We start from the raw sequence: 27,490 nt of genomic DNA, 5'->3' as shown, positions 1-27,490 counted from the left end.
CACCTACAATTTGAATAGATATGAATTGGCACAAATGCACTCCTGCCTGGCTTGGAAGAGACCTCGACAGTTGCACAACCTGGATGATGAGGTGGGTGTTGCACTCCTTCCCAGGTCCTATATTAGGTCCCTGGAGAGCCAGGCTGAGACTCTCCCGACGGCTGCAGCCCCTGGGAAGTGCTGGAGTTGCCCGTCCCCATGGATCTCCTGGGAGCAGGGACCCTCCTGCTGGCCGTCTTCCTGGCCAGCCTCCTGCTCCTCTCCTCTTGGCAGCAAATGCGCCGAAGGGACAAGATGCCCCCTGGACCCACGCCCCTCCCCCTGATTGGGAACCTGCTCTGGATAGACCGAAACAACCTGCCCAATTCACTCATCAAGGTAAGACCTCCCCCCGTGCCCCACCCCCGCCCTCCCGCCCGCTCCTTCCCCCAGATCAGCTCCCCTGGCTGGCTTTGGACTCCCGGCATTGAGAGCCAGCCGGCTGCAGGAGCCCAGGGGCCCAAAGCTCCAGAGGGACGGTCCCTCTCCCCCTCTTCAGAAGGGCTCAGGTGGAGGAAGAGGAAGATGACTGCATCAGGTGCCATCAAGTCCTGGTTGACTCTCGGTCGCCCGGCAGGCAGCTATTCCCCAGGGACAGCAACCCAGCTCCTGCCGTTCTCCTGCTTCCGTGGACAGCCAGAGGTGTGCTGTGACCTTTTGCACACTGGACGGGGGCCTGGAGGGAGGAGGGCAGGGGAATGTTTCCTCTCCGGTCAAACCCCCTCCATGTCTCACTCCAGGTGCTTAAGCGTCTCTTCATGCAGCCTCTGGGTGCAGCCGGTGGATGCTGGTTTTTCCCAAAAGCTACTGCTGAGAAGAGGACAGAGACCTGACTGCAGAATTGCCAGGAATCATGAATAAGAGCTGTGTCACTCTTGAGGAGCCAAAGACCAGGGGAGCCCCAGTGACGCCAATCTGGAGCAAAGGCATAGTAAGGGGCCCAGCGTAGTGAGCTTCCCCCCCCCCCGCTGCCTCCCATCAGATGTGCTTTTTCACCAAATGGGCTACTGGGAAAACGGGGCTCTGCGTCTCCTACGGATTCTGCACCAGCAGATTTTCTCCCGCAGGACTCATGAAAGGTTCCGCATTTTCCTAAGTGTCTTGTTCAGAAAGGGGACCCAGTTTGCCTCCTGCTTTTAAAAAAATAATGACAGCTTTTGCAGCCCAGACGAAGAACCCCTGTATGTATTTAAAACCTATCTGTAATAAGAATGAGTGTTCCTCCATTGCCACACCCCTGTTGTGAGTCCTCTCCTACTGGAGCCATTTTCAACCACCAGGCAGGTAGGAAATTGGGATCAGCTGCTGGGCAGAAGGAGGGGGCGGGGGGACACCAAAAAGACCATGAGCCAGAAACAAGGTTAAAAGCTGGCTCTTAGCAGCTCACCCAGGAGGGGGGGTCAAACAGCCCTCCTCCCCCAGCATCTGGGGGTCCCAGGGATTGAACCCCATGGTCAAATATTCCACAGCAGGGGATCCACCCCTTGGATTTCCCCACTGAGACCCTCTCTGTCCAGCAGCTTCTGCCCAGGGTCACAGCTGGTCAGCCGGGGGAAGATGCTCGTGAGGACCAATTTAGTTCTGCAGGCCAATTCTGCCCCTTCTCTTTCCCGCTTTCTCCGGCAGCTGAGCGAAAAGTACGGGCCGGTCTACACGCTCCAGCTGGGCCCCCGGCGCATCTTGGTGCTGTGCGGCTACGAGGCCATTAAGGAGGCTCTGGTGGACCAAGGGAACGAGTTCCAGGACCGGGGGCATCACGGGACCTTTGACTGGATCTTCCAGGGTTACGGTATGGTTCAGAATTGGTGACGGTTGACCTCAAGGGCCCTGCGGGGGAAGGTGCATTCGGTGTCCCCTGCACTGAGGCCTGTGGCTCCAGAATGGTTGTCCCCACCATGACTCCCGTTCCCTGTTCTCTGTTCTAAGGAAGGGCTTGGAAAGACTCCCCCCCACTAGAGTGCCGGGAGGTGTTCTTTGGGTCCCAGCACCCCTTCCCCCTTTCTCTTTTGGGCCACAGGAGTTGCCTTCAGCAACGGGGAAAAGGCCAAACAACTACGACGGTTCTCCATCATGACCTTACGGAGTTTCGGGGTGGGAAAGAGATCCATCGAAGAGTGGATCCTGGAGGAAGCCCACTTCCTGCTGGAAGCCCTGAGGGACACAAAAGGCAGGTGGATTTCTGGAGCCCCCTGAAGTGGGGCAAGGGGGGAAATTCATGGGGGGGGGGGAGAAGGAAAATGGCTCAGCAAAGCTCAAATACCCAAAAGGGGAACCGGGCTTAAGCAATCCAGCACGAGCTCCGTGCAAAGCAGCAGGACCCCCAAGGGGAGATTTCCCCTTCCTGCCACTCCCAACCCCTATGACCCACTCTGCACGGCTCCCAATTGCCCCAGAGGTGAGGCTGTCTCGGTTGAAGGAGGGATCCTGGCCAGTCCCAGGAGACCTGCAACCAGAGGCAGCTTTAGCCAAAGGTGCTTTCTTTCTTTCTTGAAGGGGTCTAGGAGTGGACAGTGTTAGGTAAGCTCCCCGTTGGGAGACCGAGTACGTTCAGCGAAGCGTTGTGAGAGTTGTGTTGGAGAACACACAAACTAGCATACAGAGACACTGCAGTTTAAATAGGCTTTTACTTTCGTGGAAATAGAGGTATCAGAGTCCATCAAACAGTCCAAGTCATACACGGATAAGACAGTCAGTCATCAACGTCTTTCAGTTAAGGTGTAATCCAAATAGCATAGTCCAGTATCATATAATCAGTTCAGTACTCAAAGTTTGCTAGCAGTTGCAAAACTTACAATAGCTCACGGCACTCAGATCAGATCAGATCAGCATCTAACGAACAGAGAGAGCTAACAGTCATTCTAGCTCCCTCTTATGGCCGATTAAGGAAAACAGCAACCAATCACATTTTGTAGTATGATTTAAAGAAACAGGTATAGCATTGCTACGTGAGTTATATATTGCCAACCCAACCATTAGATTATATTCCTAACGGACCCTGAGTGTTTCCAGTTGCTCTGGGCCTATAAGATTTCTCTGCCCCCAGGAGCCCCCTTTGACCCCACCTACTTCCTGAGCCGCTCCGTGTCCAACGTCATCAGCTCCATCACCTTCGGCAGCCGCTTTGACTACGAAGACCAGGAGTTCCTTGCTCTGCTGACCGGAATACAGGAAGTTTTCCGCTTTGCCTCCTCAGCCCAAGGACAGGTGGGTTCCCTCCTTCTGCTGCCTCTGCTTGGGGGTTCTGAATCTCGCGAGACCGGAGTGGGTGTTTGTGTGAAGGGGAGGTTGCAAGGTCAATGGCTGGCTCTCCTCTCACGCTGATGAAGGAGAACCTTCTGTGGACTTGAAGGAGCAACTCTCTAGGGTGAAAAGGCCTCCACTCCCAGGCCTAGCCCACCCCCATCCCACCTCAGCTCCACTTGCCAGGGTCGTCTTCTACAAGAACCCCCTTTTCCTCTCTCCTTCAACCTGCCACACAAACTGCAGCTCTTAGACATCTTTGGATTCGTGCAACACCTCCCTGGCTCACAGCAAAAGTCTTTCAAGATGTTCTTAGAACTGAAGGCATTTGTGGCCAAGAAGGCAAAAGCCCACCAGGAGACCCTGGACCCCAACTCCCCACGGGATTTCATTGACTGCTTCCTGGTGAAAATGCTGCAGGTAAGAGGGGGACACCTTGCTAATGGGATGATTAACACGCACACACAAATCCACCCAGACCAGCTTGAAGGGGACCAGATACAAACTTTGGGAGATTGACCCAGAGTTTAAGTCAACAAAAGTCCAGGTTTGAAAGCAAGATAAGCCTCATCAAGGCTCAAGGTGTCCAAACTTCTAGAGAAGATTGGACATCAGCAAATTAGGAGAGCTGTGAAATAGCTGTAACTCCCTAAGTAGCTGAGATCATTGAGAGGTGATGAAACATCTCAGTCATTCAATTTTGAATCTACTCCCAAGCAGAACTTCAGTCAAGATGGTGGCTGTTCTGGCGGAGAAGTGAGGGGAGTTTTAGCCCTGGTGGGCAGGAATAGCTGAACTAGAGAGATAAACAAATCGATTTAAAAATTCCTTTTTCCTCCACCAAGGAAGAAAACAACCCTGACTCTTTCTTCTCCATGGAGGACCTACTCGCAAGCACGCTTAGCATCTTCATGGTGGGACAGAAACAGTCAGCACCACTTTGCGTTATGGATTCCTGATCCTGCTGAAGCACCCAGAAGTGGAAGGTAATTTCCATGGCAACAGAGAGTGTTGGTGGTGGTTGGAATAGGAGCAGTTGAGACCTCCAAGGCCCAACTACGTCTCCCAAGTAGCAGTTGAGGGACTTCAACTGAACTTCCTTGTGAAATTCAGACCCATCGCCTGGTATTCTGCATGCTGGGTGGCTTCCTGCCTCCTCAGGAAGCTGCTGGGGTCCCCAGGTCAGAAGTGGAAGGTCAGAAGTGGGCCTCCTCTGGTTCCTAGGCTCCTCTTTCTGATCTCTCCCCAGAGAAGATCCACGAGGAGATTGACCGCGTCATTGGTGTCAATCGGACTCCCAGCATGGAGGACAGGCTGCAGATGCCCTACACGGAAGCCGTGATTCATGAGATACAGAGGTTTGGGGACCTGATACCCTTCTCAGTCCCACGGCGTGTCACCCAAGATGTCCAGTTAAGGGGCTACACAATTCCCAAGGTATTAAAGGGGGGATATCTCTGCTCCCACTCTAAGGTAGTCCTCAAGGGTATCAGTCTTCCACATACATTGGATCATAGTTCCCATCATCCTCATGAATAATCGATGCTATTTCCTGCCCTCAGGGGACCGAAGTTTTCCCCATGTTGGGAACAGCGATGAGAGACCCCAAATATTTTGCAAGACCCGCAGAGTTTGACCCCCAACACTTCCTGGATGAGAAGGGGCAGTTCCAGAAGAATGAGGCTTTCATACCCTTCTCTACAGGTGAGCCCTGATTTTTTCTTGCCAGAAAGTCACCTCCGAGAACCCCCTCAGGTCACCCCTGTTCCTGCCTGATAAGCAGAGAGCTGGTGAAGAAACACACCCTGGTCCCAGTGCTTCATCCACAAAGCACAAATTCAAAAGAGATGCTGAGGCCACAGAAGGGACCCTCAAGTCCTCTGTTGCTTCTGCATAGTATGGACCCCTCAGGCCCATTGGGGAGGCAGACACGGGGGTCCTCCTGCCCACCGGCCTCTCTGCTCTGGACTTTTGCAGGAAAGCGCTACTGCTTCGGGGAACATCTGGCCCGTGTGGAGCTCTTCCTCTTCCTCACCAGCATCCTTCAGCGTTTCCGCTTCAAGTCAGCTGTGCCCCCTGAAGACATCGACCTCTCCCCAATGTTGGTGGGGTTTGGCACGATCCCACGGATCTATGAGATCTCCGTCATCCCCCGCTGAGCGAGGGTCTCTGGAGTCTCTCCAAAGTTGTGTTCCGCAGATGCTCTCTGAGGACATGGCCCTCTCCTGAGGGCACCACAGCTTCCTCTCCATCTCCAGAGAGAATATCAGCTATGCCCCCCCCATCCCCTGCATTGCATTCTGGCTCCCGTACCCCAATCTCTGTGCCCCTCCCTGCAGTGGCTCTGGTCGCTTGGCTTCCGGTGGTGGTGGAGGGGGTGATCCTTGTGTAGTTTGGAAAAAAACAATGCCAAGCCAAAATGTCCAAGAGAAAACAATGGTAAATTCATTCTTCACTTTGGCAAGCGGGTGAACCATCCACATGCAGGTACAGTGGGCACCCCTAAAGTAGAATAAAACATGGATTAAAAATATAAGAATGAAAACGTGGCATAAGAGGGACAGCTAGAAGCTTGCTTAAGGGAAATGTCATCAGCTTCTAACCACAAGATGTTCCAGCCAACGTCCCTATGTCAAAAGTCCAAATCACAAGGTTCAGATGAAGTTCGTTAATGACACGTAGTCCATACCTGTAACAAAAGGAGAAGACAGACCCTCATCTCCTTATAAGGCCTTTCCCTCAAGGTAACCAATAGGAAATGAGTTAAGTGTTTACGTGTTACGCTGCCTTTGAGAATGTATAAGAACGCATGCTTTGATGATGAAGGTGGTTCAGAACTTGCAATATTAGCTATGTGGCTAACTTTCTGAACCTGGCTGCCAAATAAACTTTGCCTGTATCCTGAGAAGTCTAAAGCCTGTCATTTTCCGAAACACCCCCTAAATCATCAATCCATTTGCCTTATACTCTACAAATTCACCTCCCGCCCCTTCTTCATTGGCTTAGCAATCATGATGTCAGAACCTATCCAAAGTGTCTCCGCCCCTGATTACATCTCCCACTACTCTAATTCTTATTTACGAATTTCCTTTCCTGGTCCTAGTTCCTAGGGCCGTGATAGCGAACCCATGACATGCGTGCCACAGGTGACACGTAGAGCCATTTCTCAGGGCACGCAAGGCATTGTCCAGTCAGCTCCAGTGCGTGCGCCGGGTCAGCTGGTTTTTGGCCTTGAGTTTTGGATGCTTTTTGCCCTCTGGAGGACGAAAAAACGTCCAAGGTGCAAACCGGAAGTTCATTCCTTTACGGATGGTTTGTGTCTTGGGGTGTTTTTTGCCCTCCCCAGGCCCCTAGACAGCCCCCAGAGAGAGCATGGGGAGGGCAAAAAGCGGACCCAGTGGGCCCAATGGAAGTCAGAAAACGGGCCTCCAGGGGGGCAGGGGGGGGGGCGTTGTTGCCCTCCTCAGGCTCCAAGAAAGCCATGTGCAGGGAAGCAGGGGTGTCTGTGTCACACGTCCATGCGCAGGGAGCATTAAATAATGGGGGCGGGCACACGAGCCAGCGCAATAGCTTTTGTGGAAAGAGTTTGCCATCACTGTCCTAGGCCTTTAGAGTAACTACCAGATCAGTAAATTCTGGCCGTTTTCTAGCAAAGCAGAGGCTTCCAATCCCAGCTCCTAGGAACAATTCTCAGGCTCCAGCCCAGCTCATGAGTTAGAAACAGTTGCAAGGGAAAGACTTAAAAAAGATATTTAAATAAATTTATTCATCCTGATCAAAATGGGTTTCTGCCAAAGAGACAAAGTAAAGATAATATGAGAATGATTCTGGACACTTTGGAATAGTACGAGGCTTATCCTGAAAAACAAATGGCCTTGATATTTTTAGATGCACAGAAAGCCTTTGGCAATGTGAATTGGCAATTTATGTTATTACAGTTGGAGCAGATGGGCAAGAAATTTATTCACGCCATAGAAGCTATATAGAGCCGAGGTGGGGGTGCAGTACTGCAGGCCACTTCAGCTGACTGTTATCTGCAGTTCGGCGGTTCTAATCTCACTGGCTCAAGGTTGACTCAGCCTTCCACCCTTCCGAGGTGGGTGAAATGAGGACCCGGATTGTTGTTGGGGGCAATATGCTGACTCTGCAAACCGCTTAGAGAGGGCTGAAAGCCCTATGAAGCGGTATATAAGTCTAACTGCTGTTGCTATTGCTATATATCATAAACAAAGAGAAAGGTAAGTGATAAATGGGAAACTGACAGATTCTATTGACATAAGGAAAGGGACAAGACAAGGCTGCCCACTGTCATCTCTGTTGTCTGTGTAACAGAAGTCTTAAATGGAAATATTAGAGAAGAAAAAGATATAACAGGAATGAAAATTCAAAAGGAAGAATACAAACTGCAAGCATTCACAGATGATCTGGTTTTCATTTTAGAGGATCCATTAGAAACAGCTCTTAAATTGATAGAAAAGATAGAGGAATATGGAAAGGTAGCAGGCCTGAAAATAAATAAAGATAAAACAAAGATTCTGGCAAAGAATATGTTAGTAAGACAAAGAATTGGCGGAAGCTTTGAAGATACAGGTCACGAATAAGGTGAAGTACTTGGGGAGATATTTGACAGCAAGATGCAGTTCACTTAAAAAGACAAATTATCACAAACCTAAACAACAGATTGTGACAGACTTGGCGAAATGGGAAAATTTACAGTTATCACTAATAGGAAAATTATCAACAATCAAGATGAATATATTTCCCAGGATTTTATACTTGTTCCAGACAATTCCAATTAGATTTGGGAAAGATTATCTTGAAGACCTAAATAAAATAGAGTTGAAGTATATTTGGCAGGGAAAGAAAGCGAGAATAAAATTAAAACTGTTGCAAGATGCTAGAGCAAGAGGAGGATTTGGCCTGCCAACTGGGAGTTATACTACCAGGCAACAAACTTGAGGTGGATTAAGGAATGGATAACGCTAAGAAATTCTAGATTATTGGCACTAGGAGGACATGATTTGTTGTTGCGATGGCATGCTTTCTTGTGGTATAAGGGAACTAAAACACAGGGGTACTTCAGAAGACATTATATACAGGGAGGGATGTATATTAGGCTTGACGAGGGGTGTTAGATTTTAAAGTAATATGAGTGCACATGTATACTGTCTTCTCTTATTTTTTCTTTAAACTAAGATATGTTAAGTATATTGATATGGAAGCATAAATACCATCAACATAGAATGGAGTTTGCTCAGAAGCTGAAATACACCAAGTGAATGAGAGGAAGAGTGGGAAGCAGAGAGGAGAGAAGAAAGATAGGAAGAGAGGGATGGGAGAGAGGGTAAGGGGGGAAGATGAGGAGGATAAGGAGGAGTGGAATGAAGAGAGAGGAGAAGGAGAAAGGAAGGGGAACTAGAGTAGAAAAGGATGATGGAGGGAAGAAAGGAGGTAGGAGAGAGGTAGAAGAAAGAGGTGTATGGAGAACAGAAGAGCCAATAATGGGTTTTTATCTTTCTGGGCGTTGATGACAAGAGGAACTGATGTAATTACTACTTAATACAATAGGATATTGGCTATGTAATAGCATACATGTGATTATATGTTATGAAAATGGAAAATAAAAAAATATTTTGGAAAAAAAAACTGTTCGGCGTCATCTTTGTCTTTCTGCCACATAGTTTATCAGAAGGAATTTTTAGAAAAATGGAGTTAAAGTCTGAATACATACAATTAGAAATTCTCCGGTATTTGTCTGCCCATGTTGGAATCAGGTATAAATCAATTGTTGAGCTGAGGGTGGACGTATGCCTTCGTTCTGCAAAAAGGCAGAAAAAATCCCTGGCACGGAGAATTCACTGGGTTATAGGGCGGCTCAGACCTTCCACACCCCAGATTTATCTCCTGGGGGAGGTTGAATGAGCACTTCCAAAACTCAGCTTCTCACCTCTCTCCTATGCCCGAAGGAGAGGTAATCAATCTGTCAAACAGCTGATGGATGCTGTTTAGACAGCTTAATGCAGTCACGGTTCCGGAGCTGCTAAAAATGAAACAGCTCCCACAGACAACGCCAACCGGAAGCCAGCTTCTTCTTTAAAACCTCCCGTGATGGAGCTCCCACAACCGCGGGAGGGAAGCCTCTTTAAAAGCACCTCGAAGTTGATCCAAATCACCCAATCAATGAACACTCCTTGTCCTGCGTTTTCATGGTTCCTCTGCAGTCCCTGACTCCATGCAACCCTTTGGCTGAACCCACATTCAGGGCTTTGGTTTCGACCCAGGACGGGTGAGGAAAACTCCACTTCAAAGGTGGCCTTTTTTCCCCCCACCCCCAAAATGGTCAATTGCATCATCTGGGCAATAACTTCGTGGAGGTCACGATGGGGTCTTTGGCGCAGGTGATTGCTGAAGTTGGTGCAGCCCTTGGCTTAGAAGGAAAGGTGAGGATGTTGAAGAACACAACAATTGTTTAAGGCAGGTCTTGAAGTAACGTCACACCACCCACCCTTTGGCTCCTGAGCAGTCTCCACTTACAAGTTAAATATACATGAATTGGCAGAAATGCTCTCTAGGCAGGCTTCCCACTCCTGCCCGGCTTGGAAGAGACCTCGGCAGTTGCACAACCTGAGGTGGGCGTTGCACTCCTTCCCGAGTCCTATATTAGGTCCCTGGAGAGCCAGGCTGAGATTCTCCTGACGGCTGCAGCCCCTGGGAAGTGCTGGAGCTGCCCGTCCCCATGGATCTCCTGGGAGCAGGGACCCTCCTGCTGGCCTTCTTCCTGGCCGGCCTCTTGCTCCTCTCCTCTTGGCAGCAAATGCGCCGAAGGGACAAGATGCCCCCTGGACCCACGCCCCTCCCCCTGATTGGGAACCTGCTCTGGATAGACCGAAAGAACCTGCCCAATTCACTCATCAAGGTAAGGCCTCCCCCTGTGCCCCACCCCACCCTCCCCGCTCCTTCCCCAGATCAGCTCCCCCTGACTGGCTTTGGACTCCCCGGCATTGAGGGCCAGCCGGCTGCAGGAGCCCAGGGGCCCAAAGCTCCAGCGGGACGGTCCCTCTCCCCCTCTTCAGAAGGGCTCAGGTGGAGGAAGAGGAAGATGACTGCTCGGGTGATGGATCAGGTGCCATGAAGCCTTGTGGACCCTGAGTCACCATCAGGCAGCCCAGGAAGAGAAGACCCTGTATATTTGAACCTTCATTTAATAAAAAAAATATTTCATAATTGCCCCCCTTCCCTGTGCTTCCTTTCCTGATGGATTCCTTTTCAGGGACCAGGCAAGGAGGAAATTAGGAGCAACTGGGGGGCAGAATTTGGGGGGATAGAAGGGCATGGAAAGGTTCCTGAGGCAGAGAGGACCTTTAGACAGGAATGATTTCACCACCCTGGAGTGGGTCAAATACCCCCCCTCCCCAGCATCTGGGGGTCCCAGGGGTTGAACCCCATGGTCAAATATTCCACAGCAGGGGACCCACCCCTTGGATTTCCCCACTGAGACCCTCTCGGTCCAGAAGCTTCTGCCCAGGGTCACAGCTGGTCAGCCGGGGGAAGATGCTCGTGAGGACCAATTTAGTTCTGCCGGCTAATTCTGCCCCTTCTCTTTCCCGCTTTCTCCGGCAGCTGAGCGAAAAGTACGGGCCGGTCTACACACTCCAGCTGGGACCCCGGCGCATCTTGGTGCTGTGCGGCTATGAGGCCATTAAGGAGGCTCTGGTGGACCAGGGCAACGAGTTCCGGGACCGTGGCCAACAGGCCAGTTTTGACTGGATCTTCCAGGGTCATGGTGTGTTCCAGGTTCTGCGTCCCCCAGCGACTTGATGGCGAGTTTTGCTGAGCAGCCGTCTGGGGGGAAGCCATATTTGATGTCCCTTGCACTAACCAGGAATGCTGGAGCAGGCGATGCGCTCGGTCCCTCCACCTCCCTCATTTCAGGGTTGACTCAGCATGACCCACCTTTCAAGGCACCTCGAGGGGCCCCCCAGGGAGGGAGCTCTGTGCTGCTTCTGCCGTCCTGCTCTGGGCAGTCCTGAGCTTGTTGGGAGGTCTTTCTGGGTCCCAACGCCCCTCCCCCTTGTCTTTCGGTCTGCAGGAGTTGCCTTCAGCAATGGGAAGAAACCCATCCATCTGCGACGGTTCTCCATCATGACCTTACGGAATTTCGGGGTGGGAAAGAGATCCATCGAAGAGCGGATCCTAGGAAGCCCACTTCCTGCTGGAAGCCCTGAGGGGCACAAAAGGCAGGTGGATTTCTGGAGCCCCCTGAAGTGGGGCAAGGGGGGAAATCCATGGGGAGGGGCGAGATAAAATGGCACATGCTTGGCTAACGAAGCCCAAAGATCCAAAATGGGAAGTTGACTTAAGCCATCCAAAGAGGCTTTATCAAAGGCACCAAGACCACCAAGGGAAGGTTCCACATCTTGCAAACCCCCCCCCCGCCTGCCCCCCACTTCAGCCTGGAGCATTTTATCTGTTTCTTTATAGGGGGCAGAGTTTCTATTTGCTTCCCCAGCCTGCCCAGCGCTTGGCACAGCCGGTGGCAGCCTGTCCTGGTTCAGGGTCCATGTCGCTTTCGTTCTCTTGGTGGGCAAAGGAAGGTTGCGCTCAGATTTCCCTGCCGGTCTCAGCAGTGGGCACACCCAAAGCCAGCCTATTTTGCGGGGTCTGGGCTCCCCCTTTCTGGCCCAGGGTGCCCACAGCATCGGCTGCTCTGTTTGAGCTCCCGGCAGGGACTCTAGCTGCCAAAGAGTGCCCCCCCGCCTCCCTGCTCCCCAGGAGGCAGAAGTGAAGCCAGAAGCCTTTGAGGAGGGTTGAGCCTGGCACGACGGAGACACCAGAGTTCTCTGTCTGCAAGGCCGATCCTCAGACCCGCCGCAGGCCCTACAGGAGCATCAAGGAGGGTTTCTCTTCCCCCACAGGAGCCCCCTTTGACCCCACCTACTTCCTGAGCCGCTCCGTGTCCAACGTCATCAGCTCCATCACCTTCGGCAACCGCTTTGACTATGAAGACCAGGAGTTCCTCTCTTTGCTGACCGCAATACTGGAAATTTTTCGTTTCAGCTCCTCAGCCCAGGGACAGGTACCCCCCTCCCATCCTGCTGCTCCTCCTTGCGAAAGCATCCCTGTCCATTCAGGGCTCTGACCCTGGAGGCTCTGGGGCTGAGGTCCTTGAGGAGAAGCAATGAAGGTCTCCTGTTATTTGCCTATCTCGACCGATTCAGGAAGTGCCCACTTTCAGAACCTTTTTTCCAATGTGGGATGAGACAGAACGCCAGGGTGGCCCCAGACTTTGGTTGCCTGAAATGTACCTCAAGGAGCATTTACTCCCCTCCCAGTGAAGAAGGCAGCAGTTGGTCTCTCCTCCTCCCACACGGGTGAAGGAGGTCCTTCTTCTGCAGACCTGGGGGGAGGAAGGGTCAGGGGCCCACGGGTCTCCTGGGATCCTCCCTCCCACCTCTGCTATCCTTGCCAGGGTCTTCTTCTCCCAGTAAACCCCTCCCTCTTTCCCCCTTCTCCACCTGCCACCCGACCTGCAGCTCTTGGACATCTCTTTGGAATCGTGCAGCGTCTCCCTGGCTCCCATCAAATGGCTTTCAGGAGGTTTTCCGAACTGAAGGAATTTGTGGCCAAGAAGGCAAAAGCCCACCAGGAGACCCTGGACCCCAACTCCCCACGGGATTTCATTGACTGCTTCCTGGTGAAAATGCTGCAGGTAAAAGGGGGGGGCTTGATGGGATGATAAAGCCACAGAGAGAAACACTCAGCCCAACTCAGATGAGGGTCCTTGGTGCTCTCTGAGCTTGGCTTTTTCCCTCCTTTATTTGGCAACTTGAACGGGACCAGATGGAAACCTTGGAGAGATTCTCCATCCGAGGGTCTTCTGCAGGCAGATTTTTTTTTATTATTTTTTCCCTTCTACACACCTTACAGTCATACATCAACATTGTTATGTCATCATACCTGTACATGTATATAATTTACACACCTTATACACAGTTCTATATAATTTATATATATATATTATATAGGTTTTTTGGCTTAATTAATTTTATTCTTGTTTTGCAGCCATTTGTACCAATTGTTCCAAATTCATAATATTCCGATCTTCTTTATCTTTTATTTCAGTGTAATTTGTCCATCTCTGCACATCCAAAGTTTTTTTAATCACTAATTGTCCGAGGGGGCATTATTTTGTTTCCAGCATGGGCAAATTCTAGCTGTAATTAGCAGATGTGGTAATATGTACTTAATTTCTTTGTATATTTCCCTTTGATTATTCCCAGGAGAAAGATTTGGGGTTTGTGTTTATCTTTTGATGAGGGTCTTTGAAAGGGGCTGCCTCCGATTCCTGCTACAAGACCCCAAGCAAGCAGACAAGTTCAAATCAACAAAAAACCATGGGGGACAGCAAAGTCAGCTCCTCAAAGTTTGGGGTGTCCAGACTTCTAGAAAAGCTCCGACATCAGCAAATTAGGAGAGCTGTGAAATGCATGGGTCTCCACTCTCTTGATTAAAAATTCCCTTTTCTCTCACCAAGGAAGAAAAAAACCCCGACTCCTTCTTCTCCATGGAGGAACTGGTCGCAACGACACTTAGTATTTTCTTTGGTGGTACGGAAACGGTCAGCACCACTTTGCGTTATGGATTCCTGATCCTGCTGAAGCACCCAGAGGTGGAAGGTAATTTCCATGGCAACAGAGAAATAAAATCTGTCAGAGTTATGGCAGACTATATTATGAGATAACACAAGAGAAAGAAATACATGACGAGAGAGAGCAGCACCCTCTAATGACCAACACACACACACACGCACATACACACACAAACACACACACACGCACACGTATAGAGAGAGCATGGTGGTGCTTGGAACAGGAGCAGTGGAGACTCCAAGCCCAACTCCTTCTCCAGCAGTTGAGGGGTTTCTTGGAGTCCCATCACCTTCTCTCCAGGAGTTGAAGCTCTTCCTCCCCCGTTTCCCACCCCAATTCCATGGGTAGGTGGAACTGAGAAGGATAGGACCAAGTCACCCAGGGAACCTCTCCAGCTGTGGGTGTAAGCTGGATTTTCCTATTACTCTTTCTATCTCTCCCCAGAGAAGATCCACGAGGAATTGACCGCGTCATTGGTGTCAATCGGACTCCCAGCATGGAGGACAGGCTGCAGATGCCCTACACGGAAGCTGTGATTCATGAGATACAGAGATTTGCGGATATTCTCCCCCTGGCACTGCCACGGCGTGTCATCCGAGATGTCCAGTTAAGGGCTACACAATTCCCAAGGTATTAAGGGGGATATCTCTAAGGTAGTCCTCGAGGGCATCCATATAAGTTGGGTTCCACATAGTTCCCATCATTTCCCCCAGAGTAATTGGTGCTTCCTTTATTTCCTGCCCTCAGGGGACCGAAGTTTTCCCCATGTTGGGGACAGCGATGAGAGACCCCAAACATTTTGCAAGACCTGCGGAGTTTGACCCCCAACACTTCCTGGATGAGAAGGGGCAGTTCCAGAAGAATGAGGCTTTCATACCTTTCTCCACTGGTGAGCCCCCACCCCACCATTTCTCCAGACAGAAAGTCACCTCAGACAACCCTCCCAAAGACCTTCCCCCAAAGCCCCCCCCCCTGCCACTGCCCGGCAAGTGGAGGGCTGGTGCAGAAACACACCCTGGCTACAGTTGTGAGTTTCCTCCGCAAAACACAAACTCAAAAGAGATGCTGAGGCCACAGGACGGATCCAGAAACTGCACCGTGAATCATTCCCTCGGACACAGTTATAAGTTAGAGTCACAAAGCGGATATTGGGAAAAGTTTCAGAGGCTGCAAAAGGGACCCCCAAGTCCTCTGTTGCTTCTGCATAGTATGGACCCCCTCAGGCCCCATTGGGGAGGCAGACACGGGGGTCCTCCTGCCCACCGGCCTCTCTGCTCTGGTCTTTTGCAGGAAAGCGCTACTGCTTCGGGGAACATCTGGCCTGCGGAGCTCTTCCTCTTCCTCACCAGCATCCTTCAGCATTTCCGCTTCAAGTCAGCTGTGCCCCCTGAAGACATCGACCTCTCCCCAATGTTGGTGGGGTTTGGCACGATCCCACGGACCTATGAGATCTCCGCCCTCCCCCGCTGAGGGAGGGGCCCTCTGGACCCTTTGCAAGGTCCCTTCCTGCATCTCCCCTCACCCTGCCAACTTGGCTGCAGGAGATGCCATCTAAGGAGATGGTGGCTGCCTTTCCCCTGGACAGAAGGGGCCCCCAGGGTCATCTGGGAAGGAAATCACCCCCCCTCCCTCAGCCTTCTGCCACTTTTCAGCCAATTTCAGGCAAAAATGGATTGGATGCCAAGGTGGCATTAAGGATGGCAAAGGGCGCCACCCTGCTCAGATAAAGGGAATCTCCTTAGCTTATCAGAGACCAGCCCGTTTCAGAAGCACCCAGAAGGCAAAGCTCCAGGCCCAGCAGGGAGCTTCACCGCTTGGCCAACTGGCTAACTGCGCTGTCCAAGAATCCCCAGAGGCCGGCTCTCTTCACGGCCCTCCAATGGGCAGCTTTTTCCTCACAGAAACTGTAAGGTGGCACCTCGAACAGCTGGTTCTATACGTTGCCCTTTGCTTGTGCTGTGCCTTCCGAAATAAACTCCACTCCTCTCAGAAAGAACCGTTGCTTCTTCTTTCAAACCTGCCTCCCTTTGGCCCTGATTTTCCTTCCAACACCCACTTGGGGGAGCCAGGGGGCATTGGCAGGCGTGCCCGTGTTCTGCCCATCGGCCCACCCTCCCTAGACCCAGATGGGGATGTCTGTCTCCTCCTCCCCAAATGTCTGCTGGCACTCAAGGCACCTCCTGGCCTCTCTCTGCCAGGGCCAAGGCGGACCCTGTTCCCTCCCCATCCAGCCTTTCCCCCCCCCCCAAGCTCTGCTTCCCCCTCTGAGGCTGTTAGTTCAGGCTCTGCCCCCAAGGAGCAAAAGCCCAGCCCTTTCCTTGAAGGGGGAGGGTGGTCGAAGGGCACAGGGCTCTGCCCCTGGTGCTGCCTGGATGGCTTTCATGCCCTGGGCACCCAAGGAGGGCAGAGCTGCTGAAGGCCTGGAATGTCCTTGGTGAAAGCGAAGCTGCCAGCATCCTCCCCAAGGCCTCAGGTGGGGCTGGGAAGACCAAGACTTTCCCCTTCTCTCGCCTGCCACCCCCGAGAGAAGCTGCTCCCTTGTGGGCATCCTCAGGGCCAGCTGTTGCCCGCTGGGCTCCCTCCCAATGGGGACAAAGTGAAAACAGAGACTGGCGTTACTGAAGCACTTTTTATTCCAAGCATTTTGTTTGTTCCTTTGTTTGGGAGCTGTGGGGAAAGGGCTCACCTGCGCAGAAAGCGTGACTCGGTTTGCCTCTTTGGAAACAGTGCCCTTCTCGGCTTCACAGACCCAACGCTGCCATCCCAGCCCCTGAACTCCAGGGACGAGTCCCCCATCAGCTTCCTGATTTGGGGGGCAATTGCAGGGGGAAGCAGCTGCTGCACCATGTGCCCTCAAGGGAGCCGGAAGGTGTGGGCTCCCTCTCGGTGCCCCACCTGGGGGTTCCTTGCAGAGGTTTCACGGCCCGGCTATGCCGGAGCGGCACTGAAGGTGTTGCCCAGTTGGGGTCTGCAAGGAAAGTGTCCAGGTGCTCAGGGAGCCCCGAGGAGGAGCCACGGAGACACTTTTCTATTCACAGCACTGGGTGCTGTCACAGGGACTCGCTCCCAATAATTGCCCTGCTGAAGGATCTCGCAGCCTCCCTCCCTCCCTCCCTCTGGGCGTTTGAAGAGTGCGGCAGAAGGGAAACTGCATGGGTGAAGCAGACTATCAAGCTTGGCGAGGTACCATGAAGAGCTGGTATCTCATGGGTACACGGCTGACACCACTGGCATCGGGCACAATGCTGATCTCTGCCAGGGACACCGGTGAGGTGAGAGTGAAGGCTTGCAGGATGGTGGTGAGGAAGAGGAAGAGCTCCATGCGGGCCAGGCCCTCTCCCAGGCACAGCCGCTTCCCTGCAAAGGGGGGGCAAAATGGATCGGCCGGGTGGATGCCAGAGGCCGCCGGGGGCCCTGGTTCTTCAAGCGGCCTGAGGCTGAGCCTCCTTCTGAGAAGGGAGAGCCGTCCGAGGGAAGGGCAGGAGCGAGTGGCACAAACAGGGAAGGGGGTGAAAGGGAGGGGGGAAAGAGGGGAGGGGAGCCCCCCACCCAGCCCCACCCTCAGGACGCACCTGCTGAGAAAGGCATGAAGGCCTCTGCCCTCTTGAAACAGCCGTCGCTGTCCAGGAATCTCCCGGGGTCGAAGTTCTCAGGGCTGCTGTGATGCTCAGTGTCGTAGTGCACCGTGCTGAGCAAGGGGTAGATGTAGGTCCCCTGGCAGGAGCATCCAAGCAGGAGGAGCGGGAGGGACATTGGAGGCATGAAAGCCCCGGATGAGGTGCAGAAGCTCTGCTTGGGCACAGCCTCCCCCCACAGGACCCTCCCACAAAGCCTTCCTCTGCCAGGGAGCCCAGCGATTTGGGTCTGCTGCCCACCCATTGGATGTGATTCCGTTGAAAGGAGGGAAATACTTTCCCCTGCCCCCTCTCTCAGATCACACTTTAGCAAGGGGCAGCTTGCCCGCTGAGCATGCAGAACTGGCCAATGGGGCAGTGCAGCTCTGGCGCAAATGACACCCCCGAAGGCCGTAATGGAGGGGAGCATGCCGGACCAACGCTCCGGCCGGTGCCCTGAGTCCCGCCCTGCCCCAGAGCCTCACCTTCGGGATGGCATATCCCCTGAAGCAGGTGTCTCGAGTGACGGCATGGGGGAGGCCCATGGGCAGGATGTCACTGAACCTCTGGATCTCGTGCAGCACTGCCTCCGTGTAGGGCATCTGCCTCCTGTCCTCAGCCGAGGGCGAGCGGCCGGCCCCGATCACTCGGTCGATCTCCTCCTGGAGCTTTTCTGGGGAAAGACGACCGAGGAAGCTCAGACTTTGAGGGGGGGGGGAGGTTTAAGGCCTGCAGTGGACTCTTGTGAAGCCCCCTGAAAGCAAAGCAGCGACAGACCCCCTGCTTGCCATGAAATGGGCGTGCAGAGCAAACCAGGGGGCTGCCCTGCACGGTGGCAGAGAGTAACGTTTGTGGCCACGGAGGGCAGAGGGGTCAAAATGGGAATAAGGTTTCCTCCATGTACACGAATGAATCTCCTAAAATGATCGTTCCCATAGAGTCCATTCATTTCTTGTCCTGCATATTAAAAAGACACCCTGTGGGGTTCACTTCCTGAGCTCCCCGGGGGCCACAAGCCGGACTCAGAACCTGCAGCCTCGGACCGCTCAGCGCCAGCAGCCGAGGGCCAGAGGTTGCTCTGCCCACTTTCCCAGACCGGAAGTGATGCCAAATGGACGAGAAAAGACCCCCCCAGGCCGAACTGCATGCCTCCCTGGTCGCCAGCCCATCCCTGGGGAGGCCCCTGGAGTGCCGGGGGAGGGGGCTCCTTCCTCCCTGACCTTGGACCTGGGGGTGCTTCATCAGGATGAGGAAGCCGTATCTCAGGGTGTGCCGATGGTTTCTGTGCCAGCAAAGAAAGAGGTTGAAAGTGGCCATCACCAAATTCTCCATGCAGAACTCAGAATCTGGGTTCTGCTTTTCCTGTCGAAGATCACGGAAGATAAGAAAAAAGCCCGTTTCGTTCCAGGCTCTGCTGGCTGCAAATCTCCTAAATTTTGCTGGCCTGGACGGAATAAACCTGCAAAGATTCTGCAGCCAGAAGGTCCGGCAGCTGCAGAGCTGAGACAGGATGTGGCCCGGGGGCCTTTCCTAGGGGGACCTTCCCAAGGCGATTCACCCCACGGCCAGTTGCCTCCCTGGGATGAGAAGTGGGGCTCTCTGGGGTGGAACCTATCTTCAGGACAAGGTAGAGTCTGCCTGCCTTCCCCGAAGCTCTCGGCTGGAGGGAGACGGATGTTGCCGTGTTATGTCATCATCCCATTTTACAAGCTCCGCTTTATGAGGCCCATGCAGCTCAAGGCTATTCCAAGTGTCTCTTCCAGCGAGGCTCCCTAAGGCTCCGTCGGCAGCAGTTGTGGAAATCCCTGCTCCTCCGCCTTGACAAATTCAGCAGGTGTGTGTGTGTGTCCTTCAGTGCCTAGATGTCAAAGAAGGTTCTCGGGCATCCAAGTACAGTTGCCTGGAAGCTGAGTGTCTGTGTGTATGTGTGTGTGTGCGTGTGTGTAAGAGGGGAGTGCATGCATGCGCACACAGCTCTATTGGTCCCTATGGCTGGCATGTGCACCCAGCACTCCCACAAATGGAGCTTCCGGGGCATGCTCACCCTCTCCTTACACAAGTGCAGCTCACCTGCCGCTTCCATGGCCCAGCAGTGGGCTTCGGCCTAGAGGCTGGGGACCCCCCTTACTCTCACCAATCCATCCCTTAGCTAAGCTCTGTGTTGGAAGGTGACTGCAGAAGAGTCAGGTTGCCTAACCTCTGGCGCTGGAGCTCTGCCTGAATCCTGAAGACCTGACAGCCTCAGCTGTCTTTGATGGCCATAAAGAAAGGGGGCAATAACTTCAGTCGGGGTGTGTGTGTCTGGCACCAACAGGAAGACAAGAGCTGCACCCCACAGACCCACCACCAACCCCTTTGCCTGGCAGCTGAACTCTGGTGCCACCCAAGGGAGAAGGGAAAGGCCTGGATAAGTGGCCCTACCTGCTCCATCTTTGCCAAGAAACAATCAATATAATTTTGAGGGGCAGAAGGATCAAGTGAGGCTTGCTGCATGTGGATCCTCTCCTTTATGAAGCCGATGATCTGCTGGGAGCACCTGTTGCCTGCGTGATGCGCTCCAGGGATCCTCTCCATGATCTCCGGAAAGATGTTGTAGAGCTACTACTCCATGTTGGGCAGAGGGCAAGGGGTGAAACAATAATACTATTAGTTTTACTTGGCTCTTAAAATGTTTTTATTTTCCATTTTTCACTTTCATATAGTCACATATATACTGTGTGCATAGCCGGGGCCATACAACATTAAATAATAATCACAGCAATTCCTCTTGTCAACAATACCCACCAAAATAGAAACCCACTATACTCTTCCACTCTCCATACACCTCTTTCTTCCACCCCCCTCCAACTTTCTATCTTCCCTCCATCCTTCCCTTCTACCCTACTTCCCGTCCCGCTCTACCACTCCTCTCTCTCAGTCCACTCCCTCCCTTCCTTCTCACCCTCCCTCCTACTATTAGTTTTTCTTGATCACACATTTTGGGTGCACCGGGCTTAACTTGGTAAACAACTAACCAATCTGGGTGAATTGTGCAATCCGTGCAGGTGTTAACTGGCAAAACAGATTTTAAAAAACGAAGCAAGGTTAGATAGTTGTGTGCCAGCAGCTGCTACGTCTTAATCCTACTGGGGAAGGGCAATTGTGAAGCACATCCTTCTGCCGTGTGCAGACGTGGCTCCACTTGGGAATATTGTTGAAAATTCACAGAGGGGGGAGGAAGAGAGGGTTCCAGGTGGACTAAATCCACCACCCTCCCAGAAATGAATTTTCTTCCCCGAGAGATCAGATGCAGCTGATTCCAGCCAGCCTGGAAGCCAATTGAGAGTTTGCTCAGCCTTTGTTTCCCCCCTCCCCGGTCCCAGGCGGGATGGACCTGGAGGAACCTCCACCAACATTAGCAGAACCTTTCTCACCAAGGGGGGAGAGCCACAAGGAGCTTTTTTCTCGCTCAGAAGCAGCAAATTTGGTTGTGGACTTTCAAATTCCTTGGAGAGAAAATGCCAGGCACTCGGCAGGAAGCGGCCCAGTCAGTTCCTGGCTTGATTAGGGAAAAGGCAGCTGATCTGCCACAATGCCTGTCCTCACCGTGGCTTCGGTTGAGCTTGCAATGCGAAAGCGCTCCATTATCAGCTTGTTCAACCGAGGAATTTTTCATCGTTGTACTTGAACCGATTCCCAAACCAACGGAGCAGATGACGTTGGAGACGGCTCGACTGAGAAGGAAGGTGGGGTCGAGGGGCGTCCCTGGAGAAGAGGCAGGGGAACCGTGCTGGGCCTTGAGCGTCCCCTCACTCTCTCTGGGCTAAGCTTCCCACCCACCTGCCCAACATTAATAACACCCAGTCTGGAAAGCTGGCTGACTGTCCAACAAGCCATCCTGACAAAAACAGCAATTGAATGTGGACTCCAAGTCCCAAATCCTGACTTCCAAAAAGGACCAAATTGCAGGGAACCTGATGTGGGGAGGAGGCTCAGCTGTAGAGCCCAGGAGCCCCCACAGCAGGTGAGCAGCAGGTAAGTCTGGCCCAGGGAGGGGCTTGTGGGGCCCCTCCTGTCTGTGGCATTTGGACAGAAAGGGGAGAAGGACGACTAGCCATGATGATCTCTGGGATCAGCCAGGATCAGCTCTGGAGGACGGCTCAGATCCAGGTAGAAAACGGAACCTCCTCTGTTGGGACTCAAAAGGAAATTGGAAGCGGGAGAAGTCCTTCCCCTGCTTTGACCTATCCTGTCCTTCTAACTTCCCTTGAGGGAGGCTCAGGTAAACCGAGGCGAGGGAGGGAGGGAGGGAGGGAAGGGGCTACCTTATGTCTTCGGAGCTCCTCCACCAGGCACTGGGCCTCTCCGGATCCGCTCTTCAGTGGACCTCCTTGCCCATCCCAAGGGTCCTCAAGATGGTGAGGGAGAAAGCGACGGAGCTGCTGCCAGCGTGGCCCATGGCAAACACGATCCCTGCCCGAGAGACCGGAGGAGGACGAGAGGTTTCTCTCAGTGCAAGGCAGCCCCAGCAAGGCCGGTCCAGGCCCCCTTGTAGCAAGACCATCCCTCACCATGGTGGTTGAAGTCCTTGGAGAAGGAAGGCAGCTGCCCCTCGCCCAACTGAAACTCTCCGCCTGGTCCACAGGGACTCATTCACGGCTCGGTAGCCACACAAGACCACGACCCGCTGCAGTCCCAGGAAGACGGTGAACACCGGCCCGTACTCCTCGCCCATCTGCCAAGAAAGACCGCGAGGGCTTTGGAGGGCCCACCGCCACCTTCCCTCCGCCCGTCCCTATTCGGAGCCTTGAGCTCTTGGTGGAAGGAGCTAGAAGGCCTCTGGAGCCCCCCCAGCCCAGGCTGCCTGACCTGCCAGGAGGATGCCAGCTTTCACACACACAGCCGAAGGGATGCACAACGGTTGGTGAGCAACAGCTTTTCCCCAGAATCAATGCTGAACATTTGGAACTGCAAATAGTCCAACGACCTGAATTTCAGACTACGCCCACAGACAGGTCTGGGTTTTGTTTTGTGGAAGCATTCAATGCTACAGAAATCCTGGGCTTTTGCATGAATAGTTGGGGGTTCATGCTCTTCTGGGCTAGAAGGAGCTGGAGTTGCTTTGGGCTAACAGCCGCTGGAGGAAGATTAGTGTAAGGGGAGATCCAGCTTAAAATCCCGCAGAGGAACCTGGGTGGATGGAAATTTCCAGCTGGGTGGAAGAAACATTTCTGGCCAACAAAGACACCCGGCTCTGAATTTTTCTCCCTTCCTCTCCCTCCCCTCCAGGCAGGATACTCAGCTCTGCTTGGCACCCAGAGCCACCTCTACCCCCAGGGCTGAGCTTTGGTGCCAGCTTCAGAGGTTCAGAGGCGGGGCACCGAGCCAGGTTGGAGGGGAGGGGGAGAGAAAGTGGGGCAGAGGTGCTGCAGCCTGCTTGGCTCCTCCTGGCCCGTCTCTTTCCTCTGAGATTCCCCCAAGACCTTTCCCAAGAGGCAGAAGAACCCACTTGCTTCCGGGGTGAAGGAGGAGAGGGGAGGGTGGCCATAGCCAGCCAGATGAGGGATGCTGCTGCCAGTGGAAAATGCAGGCTCAAGGAAAGAGCTGCTGGTGGCTGGCCCTCACCTCGGAGGAGCAGGAGGGAAGGCCGACCCGAGGGGTCTTCCTTGTCTTTGACGCCCCCTCCCACTCTCCAGCCATACTGTGGCCCCCACGTCCTCCCAAGGCTCTTTGGGAGTTTGCTGGACTGCTGCCCCTTCATCACCCCCAGCAGAAAAGCCCCACAGGTGGATGCTGGGTTGTCTTTGGGGGGGGGTGAAGGTGTGGAGCTCTCCTCCTCCTCCTCCCCGGGAGCCGTTCCATCTCTTCTCTGAAGGGATCAAGCAGGAAAACTTAGCAAGACTCTTCGCCCATCATTCAGGCCTCTTTTTTCCTTGTCCCCTTCTCTCCAGCCACCCTCCAGGTCTCTTGAGATGGGCCAGAAGACCCCACTTCTTCTGAGGGACCCCAAAGAGCCAGACTGGACTTGGCTATAGGCATGTTGGCAACGAACGTTTCTTAAAGGAAAGGACTGCATTCAAAACATTCTGGAGCGAAACGTAATTCTGTGCGAGGAAGCCCTGGTGCAGGACATCTCCAGCAGGCTCCCCACTCCCATTCAAGGGGCTTCCAGGTTGACAGGGACATCGCCCTTGCCCTGGGGGACTCTCATGTCCCCATCAAAGAGGGAGAGCTAGGGACAGCAGCTCAACCCACCAAGCAGCAGCACTGGGGTCTTGAACGTAGGCTTGCCCACCTCCAACCAGCCCCTAACCACGTGAGCCACGGGCTCCTTCCAGCAGGACAAAGAGCTCTGAACAAACGTCTGGTTCCTGCTGTGACCCGAATTCACCAGAACAGGGACTCCAACCGTGGCAACGTTAAGACTTGTGGACTTCAACTCCCAGCATTCCCCAGCCAGCCTGGAGGCTCCTGGAATAGAACATCTATGGGAAGAGGTGAAATTCACAGAGGGGGCAGAACCTAAGGCGGATTCCCTCTTGAGAGCTAATGAGAGGAAGTCCTTGACTGCAGCTGACCGCCCCAAAAATATTTGATGTGAAATATCAGGGCATCAACGATTATGTCCGTGACCATTTTAATTTCTTTCCTGCTTTATGACAATATCTTAAGCCATTCATCTCAGTGTCCGCCTCTGTGGACTGTGGAACAAAGAATGGTGGGTGCCATTTATTTGTATCCATGTCAACGTTTGTGGCCAACTGGAACCCAGAGGATTGGGTTAGGATGGGAGGACATCAATATTTCTGGCCACGGCCATCACGACCGCCATGCCCCCTCCCACCCTGTGTGACTTCCTGATCGCCGAGCTTCCTCACTCTGGGCCAGGAGGACACCGTCCAAGGGCCGAGGCAGCATGAACAAGGCCAGGCCATTGTGTGGGCTTGTCCTCCTCTCTCTGTTTCGGGAAGAGGAGGTGCCATACCCTTGGATGGTCTGGGTATTCCAGCTACTTCGGCCCCCTGCAAAAATGCCCGAGCTGCCTGCGACACCTGGTCGAAGGCCAGGCACTCCAACATTGTCCACCAAGCTCGCTGTGAGTCTGCACCCCGAGAAGAAGCTGCCTGGCTCTCAAGGAAGGAGGAAGCCCAACTCACCTTCATCAGGGACTGGACCAGATTCTTCCGGTCCAGCTGGAGGAAATTCCCAGGATGGGGAGTGGGGTGGCCCAGGGGGCAGGGGACCTTTCATTCCCCTCTTCCTCCCATTTAACCTGAAGGAGACCCAGAGCACCAGCAGCAGCAGCGCACCAGCACCAACGTGAAGGAGGGACCAGCTCCATGTTAGAGAGCCTGGGAATCTGGAGAGAAACACAGTGGCCATAATGGCAGCCGTTGGCTGGGAAAAGAGAGAAGAGGAGGGAAAGAAAAGGTGATGCTTACATCCATCCGGCTACGACTTTCAGCTCCCTTCAGGGGCTGCAGATTGAACCACAAGCTCCCTCTCCTGCTGGGACCCCCAGGGTGGCTTCGTCCCAGGCAGCCGGAAGCCTCTGCTGCTTCACGGACAGAAGAGACCTACTGGCACTTTCCACGTTGGTTATCCTTTACGAGATACGCACCTCAATTTTGGCCAGCCACCTGGGGACGTCATCTCATCCAGCCCAGTGGCAAGGAGAAGGAGGGTCCACTCACTGAGTGGTCATTTGGTCAAAGTGATTTTTTTAATTCAATCTTGGCAAATTTTGCTAAGAGCAAAGGTTAGAGAGATTCCTTAAGATGAATAAACCGATTTTAATTTTTAAGGAAACCACAACCCAAAGGCCGAATTCATACAACAGGGCAAATCTTAAACCATGATTACCGAAACGAAACTTCCACGATTCCGTTGCTTCCTAAATCCAAAGAAATAAACTGCATTGTCCCATAAGGGCCCAAAGCGGCTAAGTCATCCGCTGGAGTTCCACAACCCATGATCCACAAACCGTTGGCTTGTCCCCCACTTGGAAAAAGGCCAGAAGTTGCATTTCCCAGAAGGAAAGGGCCGCAGCCAATTCAGGCAGAGCGCGGAGGACGAGCCTCCTCTGGGCTCTGGCAGTGCAGAAGGAGGAGGCCCCTTTTCGGCTGCCTGGAACGGAGCAGCCAGCCACGGAGAAGGTCTGCAGCTCAGGAGGTCACCTGGTTTGGGTCATGGAAACAGCTCGGCTCAGGGACGGACATCGGCTGGTGGCCACGAAGGCAGATACAATCTCCACATGAGAAAGAGGCTAAAATGTATGGCTTTAATAAAGAATGTACAGAACTGGACCAGATATTAACGGGAATGGATGAAAAACAGGTGAAGAAAACATATTAAGTATCAAACTGGAAAGTGGGCAGGTAAAGGAGACAATGATAGTTTGGGCTTAAAAATGTTGGATATGCAATAGAACTGGATAAATGGCAGAAACTGTGGGATAGTAATGTTAAATTGACAATCTCAACTGTATATAAAGGAAATTGTATAAAATGCTTTATAAATGGCATTTTGCACCAACAAGACTGGCAAAAATGTTTAAAGACAGAGCCTCTAAATGTTGCAACCAGATACCTGGTTCCTATTATCATATGTGGTGGACGTGCCCAAAAGCCCCCCAAAAATTGGCTTGGTTGGAAAAAATGATAAAGCAGCATATAGACTTGAAACCAGAAATATTTTTATTGGGCATCCTGCTGGAAAAATATTATAAAGGAAGATATATTTGATTTATATGTATTAATTGCAGTCAGAATTATATTTGCACAACAATGGAAAAACAATGGGATCCCGACAGATGAGAGTGTAATTTGGAAAATATTAGAATGTGCAGAGATGGATCGACTTATGCTTGCTATTAAGGATGAAGAAGAAACTGAATATTTCTTGATATGGGACTTATTTTACCAAAGGCTGGATAATAAAAACAGAAGTTAGTAATATGGGGATATAAAAAGGATCAGTGGCATAAAAGAGATTTGTTAAATAAGAATTATTATTATTATTATTATTATTATAGTATTAATATTATTGTGATGAATATGACAGTAAACATCTTGATTATGATTGCCTAAAAATAATTGTGCCTAGACAACACATAGTTTGATTGAAACTGAATTTTATATGTTATATAAACAAACAAATAAAACAAGAACGGGAGAAAGAAAGAAGAGCCCAGAGGGGGAACTGACCAGAGCAGGGAAAGAGGGACGATTCCAATGGAGGCTGATGCAGCCTCCTCTTCCTCACTCCTTGTATTCTTTTACACACACAGACACATGCACCACTGACACAGGCGTCTAGGGAGATGCTCATTCCTCCAGGACAAGTCATGGTTATCCCAAAGGTTTCTAAAAGGCAACAGGCCTTTCCTGGGCTTTTCCTTGAAAACATTTCCCTTCTCATCCAAGAAGCTTCTTCAGTTCTTTGGTCAGAACTGAAAATCAAGAAAGTCCAGTTGCCTTTTGGGAAAGCATCTTTGGGATGCTGGCCTTCTTCCTATCACCGTCTGGGTTCCTGCCACCTGCTTTATTCCTGATGAAGAGAGCCAAGCACCACTTGGCCAGCCTGTTTCTCTGAGCCTCTGGCCAGAGTTCAGGGTAGGGTTGGGGGCTGGGCTGCCAGGGCCACCAGTTGAATGCAGTGGCTAGTTGGGGAAGCCCCACCCTCTTGTCTTCGTAGCCCACTTTCAAACAGAGTCATGGAGGGGCAGACTGGCCATGGTCCAGGAGAAAGAGACTTTTCCCGCCTGGGAGGGTCTTTGCTGGAGAGAAAAGGCCCCAAGGGGCAGGAAGGGCAGAATGGGGAGGGGGCGGGGGAGGCTCTTTGCACCCAGCGCCTGGCGCAACAGGAGTGTGGACATCCATGCAGTGGCTGTCCTGGAGCTGGCTGGGTTAATGTTTGGCCAATGTTCGGAGCAGCCCCAGCCAGAACTCTCTGGAACTGCAAAGCCAA

At 52.5% G+C, this 27,490-nt stretch overlaps 3 protein-coding genes across 3 annotated transcripts; 2 read left to right on the top strand and 1 right to left on the bottom strand.

The window, feature by feature from the left end:
- The first annotated feature begins 82 nt into the window (after nt 1-82).
- Nucleotides 83-15,921, top strand: LOC116515749 (cytochrome P450 2A13-like). Its single transcript, XM_032227954.1, is given in 11 exon segments — nt 83-378; nt 1,666-1,828; nt 2,057-2,206; nt 3,083-3,243; nt 3,526-3,699; nt 4,125-4,191; nt 4,194-4,265; nt 4,529-4,716; nt 4,842-4,983; nt 5,257-5,446; nt 15,409-15,921. Coding segments are annotated over 10 exon segments (1,479 nt in total). The 5' UTR covers nt 83-198; the 3' UTR covers nt 5,439-5,446; nt 15,409-15,921.
- On the top strand, nt 9,948-15,921 carry LOC116515747 (cytochrome P450 2A13-like). Its single transcript, XM_032227951.1, is given in 14 exon segments — nt 9,948-10,195; nt 10,900-11,062; nt 11,369-11,474; nt 11,476-11,516; nt 12,195-12,355; nt 12,813-12,831; nt 12,834-12,988; nt 13,814-13,955; nt 14,373-14,387; nt 14,390-14,533; nt 14,536-14,558; nt 14,676-14,817; nt 15,219-15,249; nt 15,251-15,921. Coding segments are annotated over 14 exon segments (1,470 nt in total). The 5' UTR covers nt 9,948-10,015; the 3' UTR covers nt 15,399-15,921.
- A 93-nt stretch (nt 15,922-16,014) lies between these two features.
- Nucleotides 16,015-27,357, bottom strand: LOC116515757 (cytochrome P450 2F3-like). Its single transcript, XM_032227964.1, is given in 16 exon segments — nt 16,015-17,285; nt 17,501-17,642; nt 18,028-18,215; nt 18,763-18,904; nt 19,964-20,140; nt 21,128-21,186; nt 21,189-21,224; nt 21,227-21,311; nt 21,844-21,886; nt 21,888-21,910; nt 21,912-21,994; nt 22,093-22,138; nt 22,141-22,166; nt 22,169-22,256; nt 24,679-24,745; nt 24,747-27,357. Coding segments are annotated over 16 exon segments (1,551 nt in total). The 5' UTR covers nt 24,905-27,357; the 3' UTR covers nt 16,015-17,097.
- Between the last annotated feature and the right edge of the window lie 133 nt (nt 27,358-27,490).

Source organism: Thamnophis elegans, chromosome 12, assembly GCF_009769535.1.
Source record: "Thamnophis elegans isolate rThaEle1 chromosome 12, rThaEle1.pri, whole genome shotgun sequence".
NCBI lineage: Eukaryota > Metazoa > Chordata > Lepidosauria > Squamata > Colubridae > Thamnophis > Thamnophis elegans.
The sequence above is the reverse complement of the archived record's forward strand: the minus strand, read 5'-3'. Positions and strand labels throughout refer to the sequence as shown.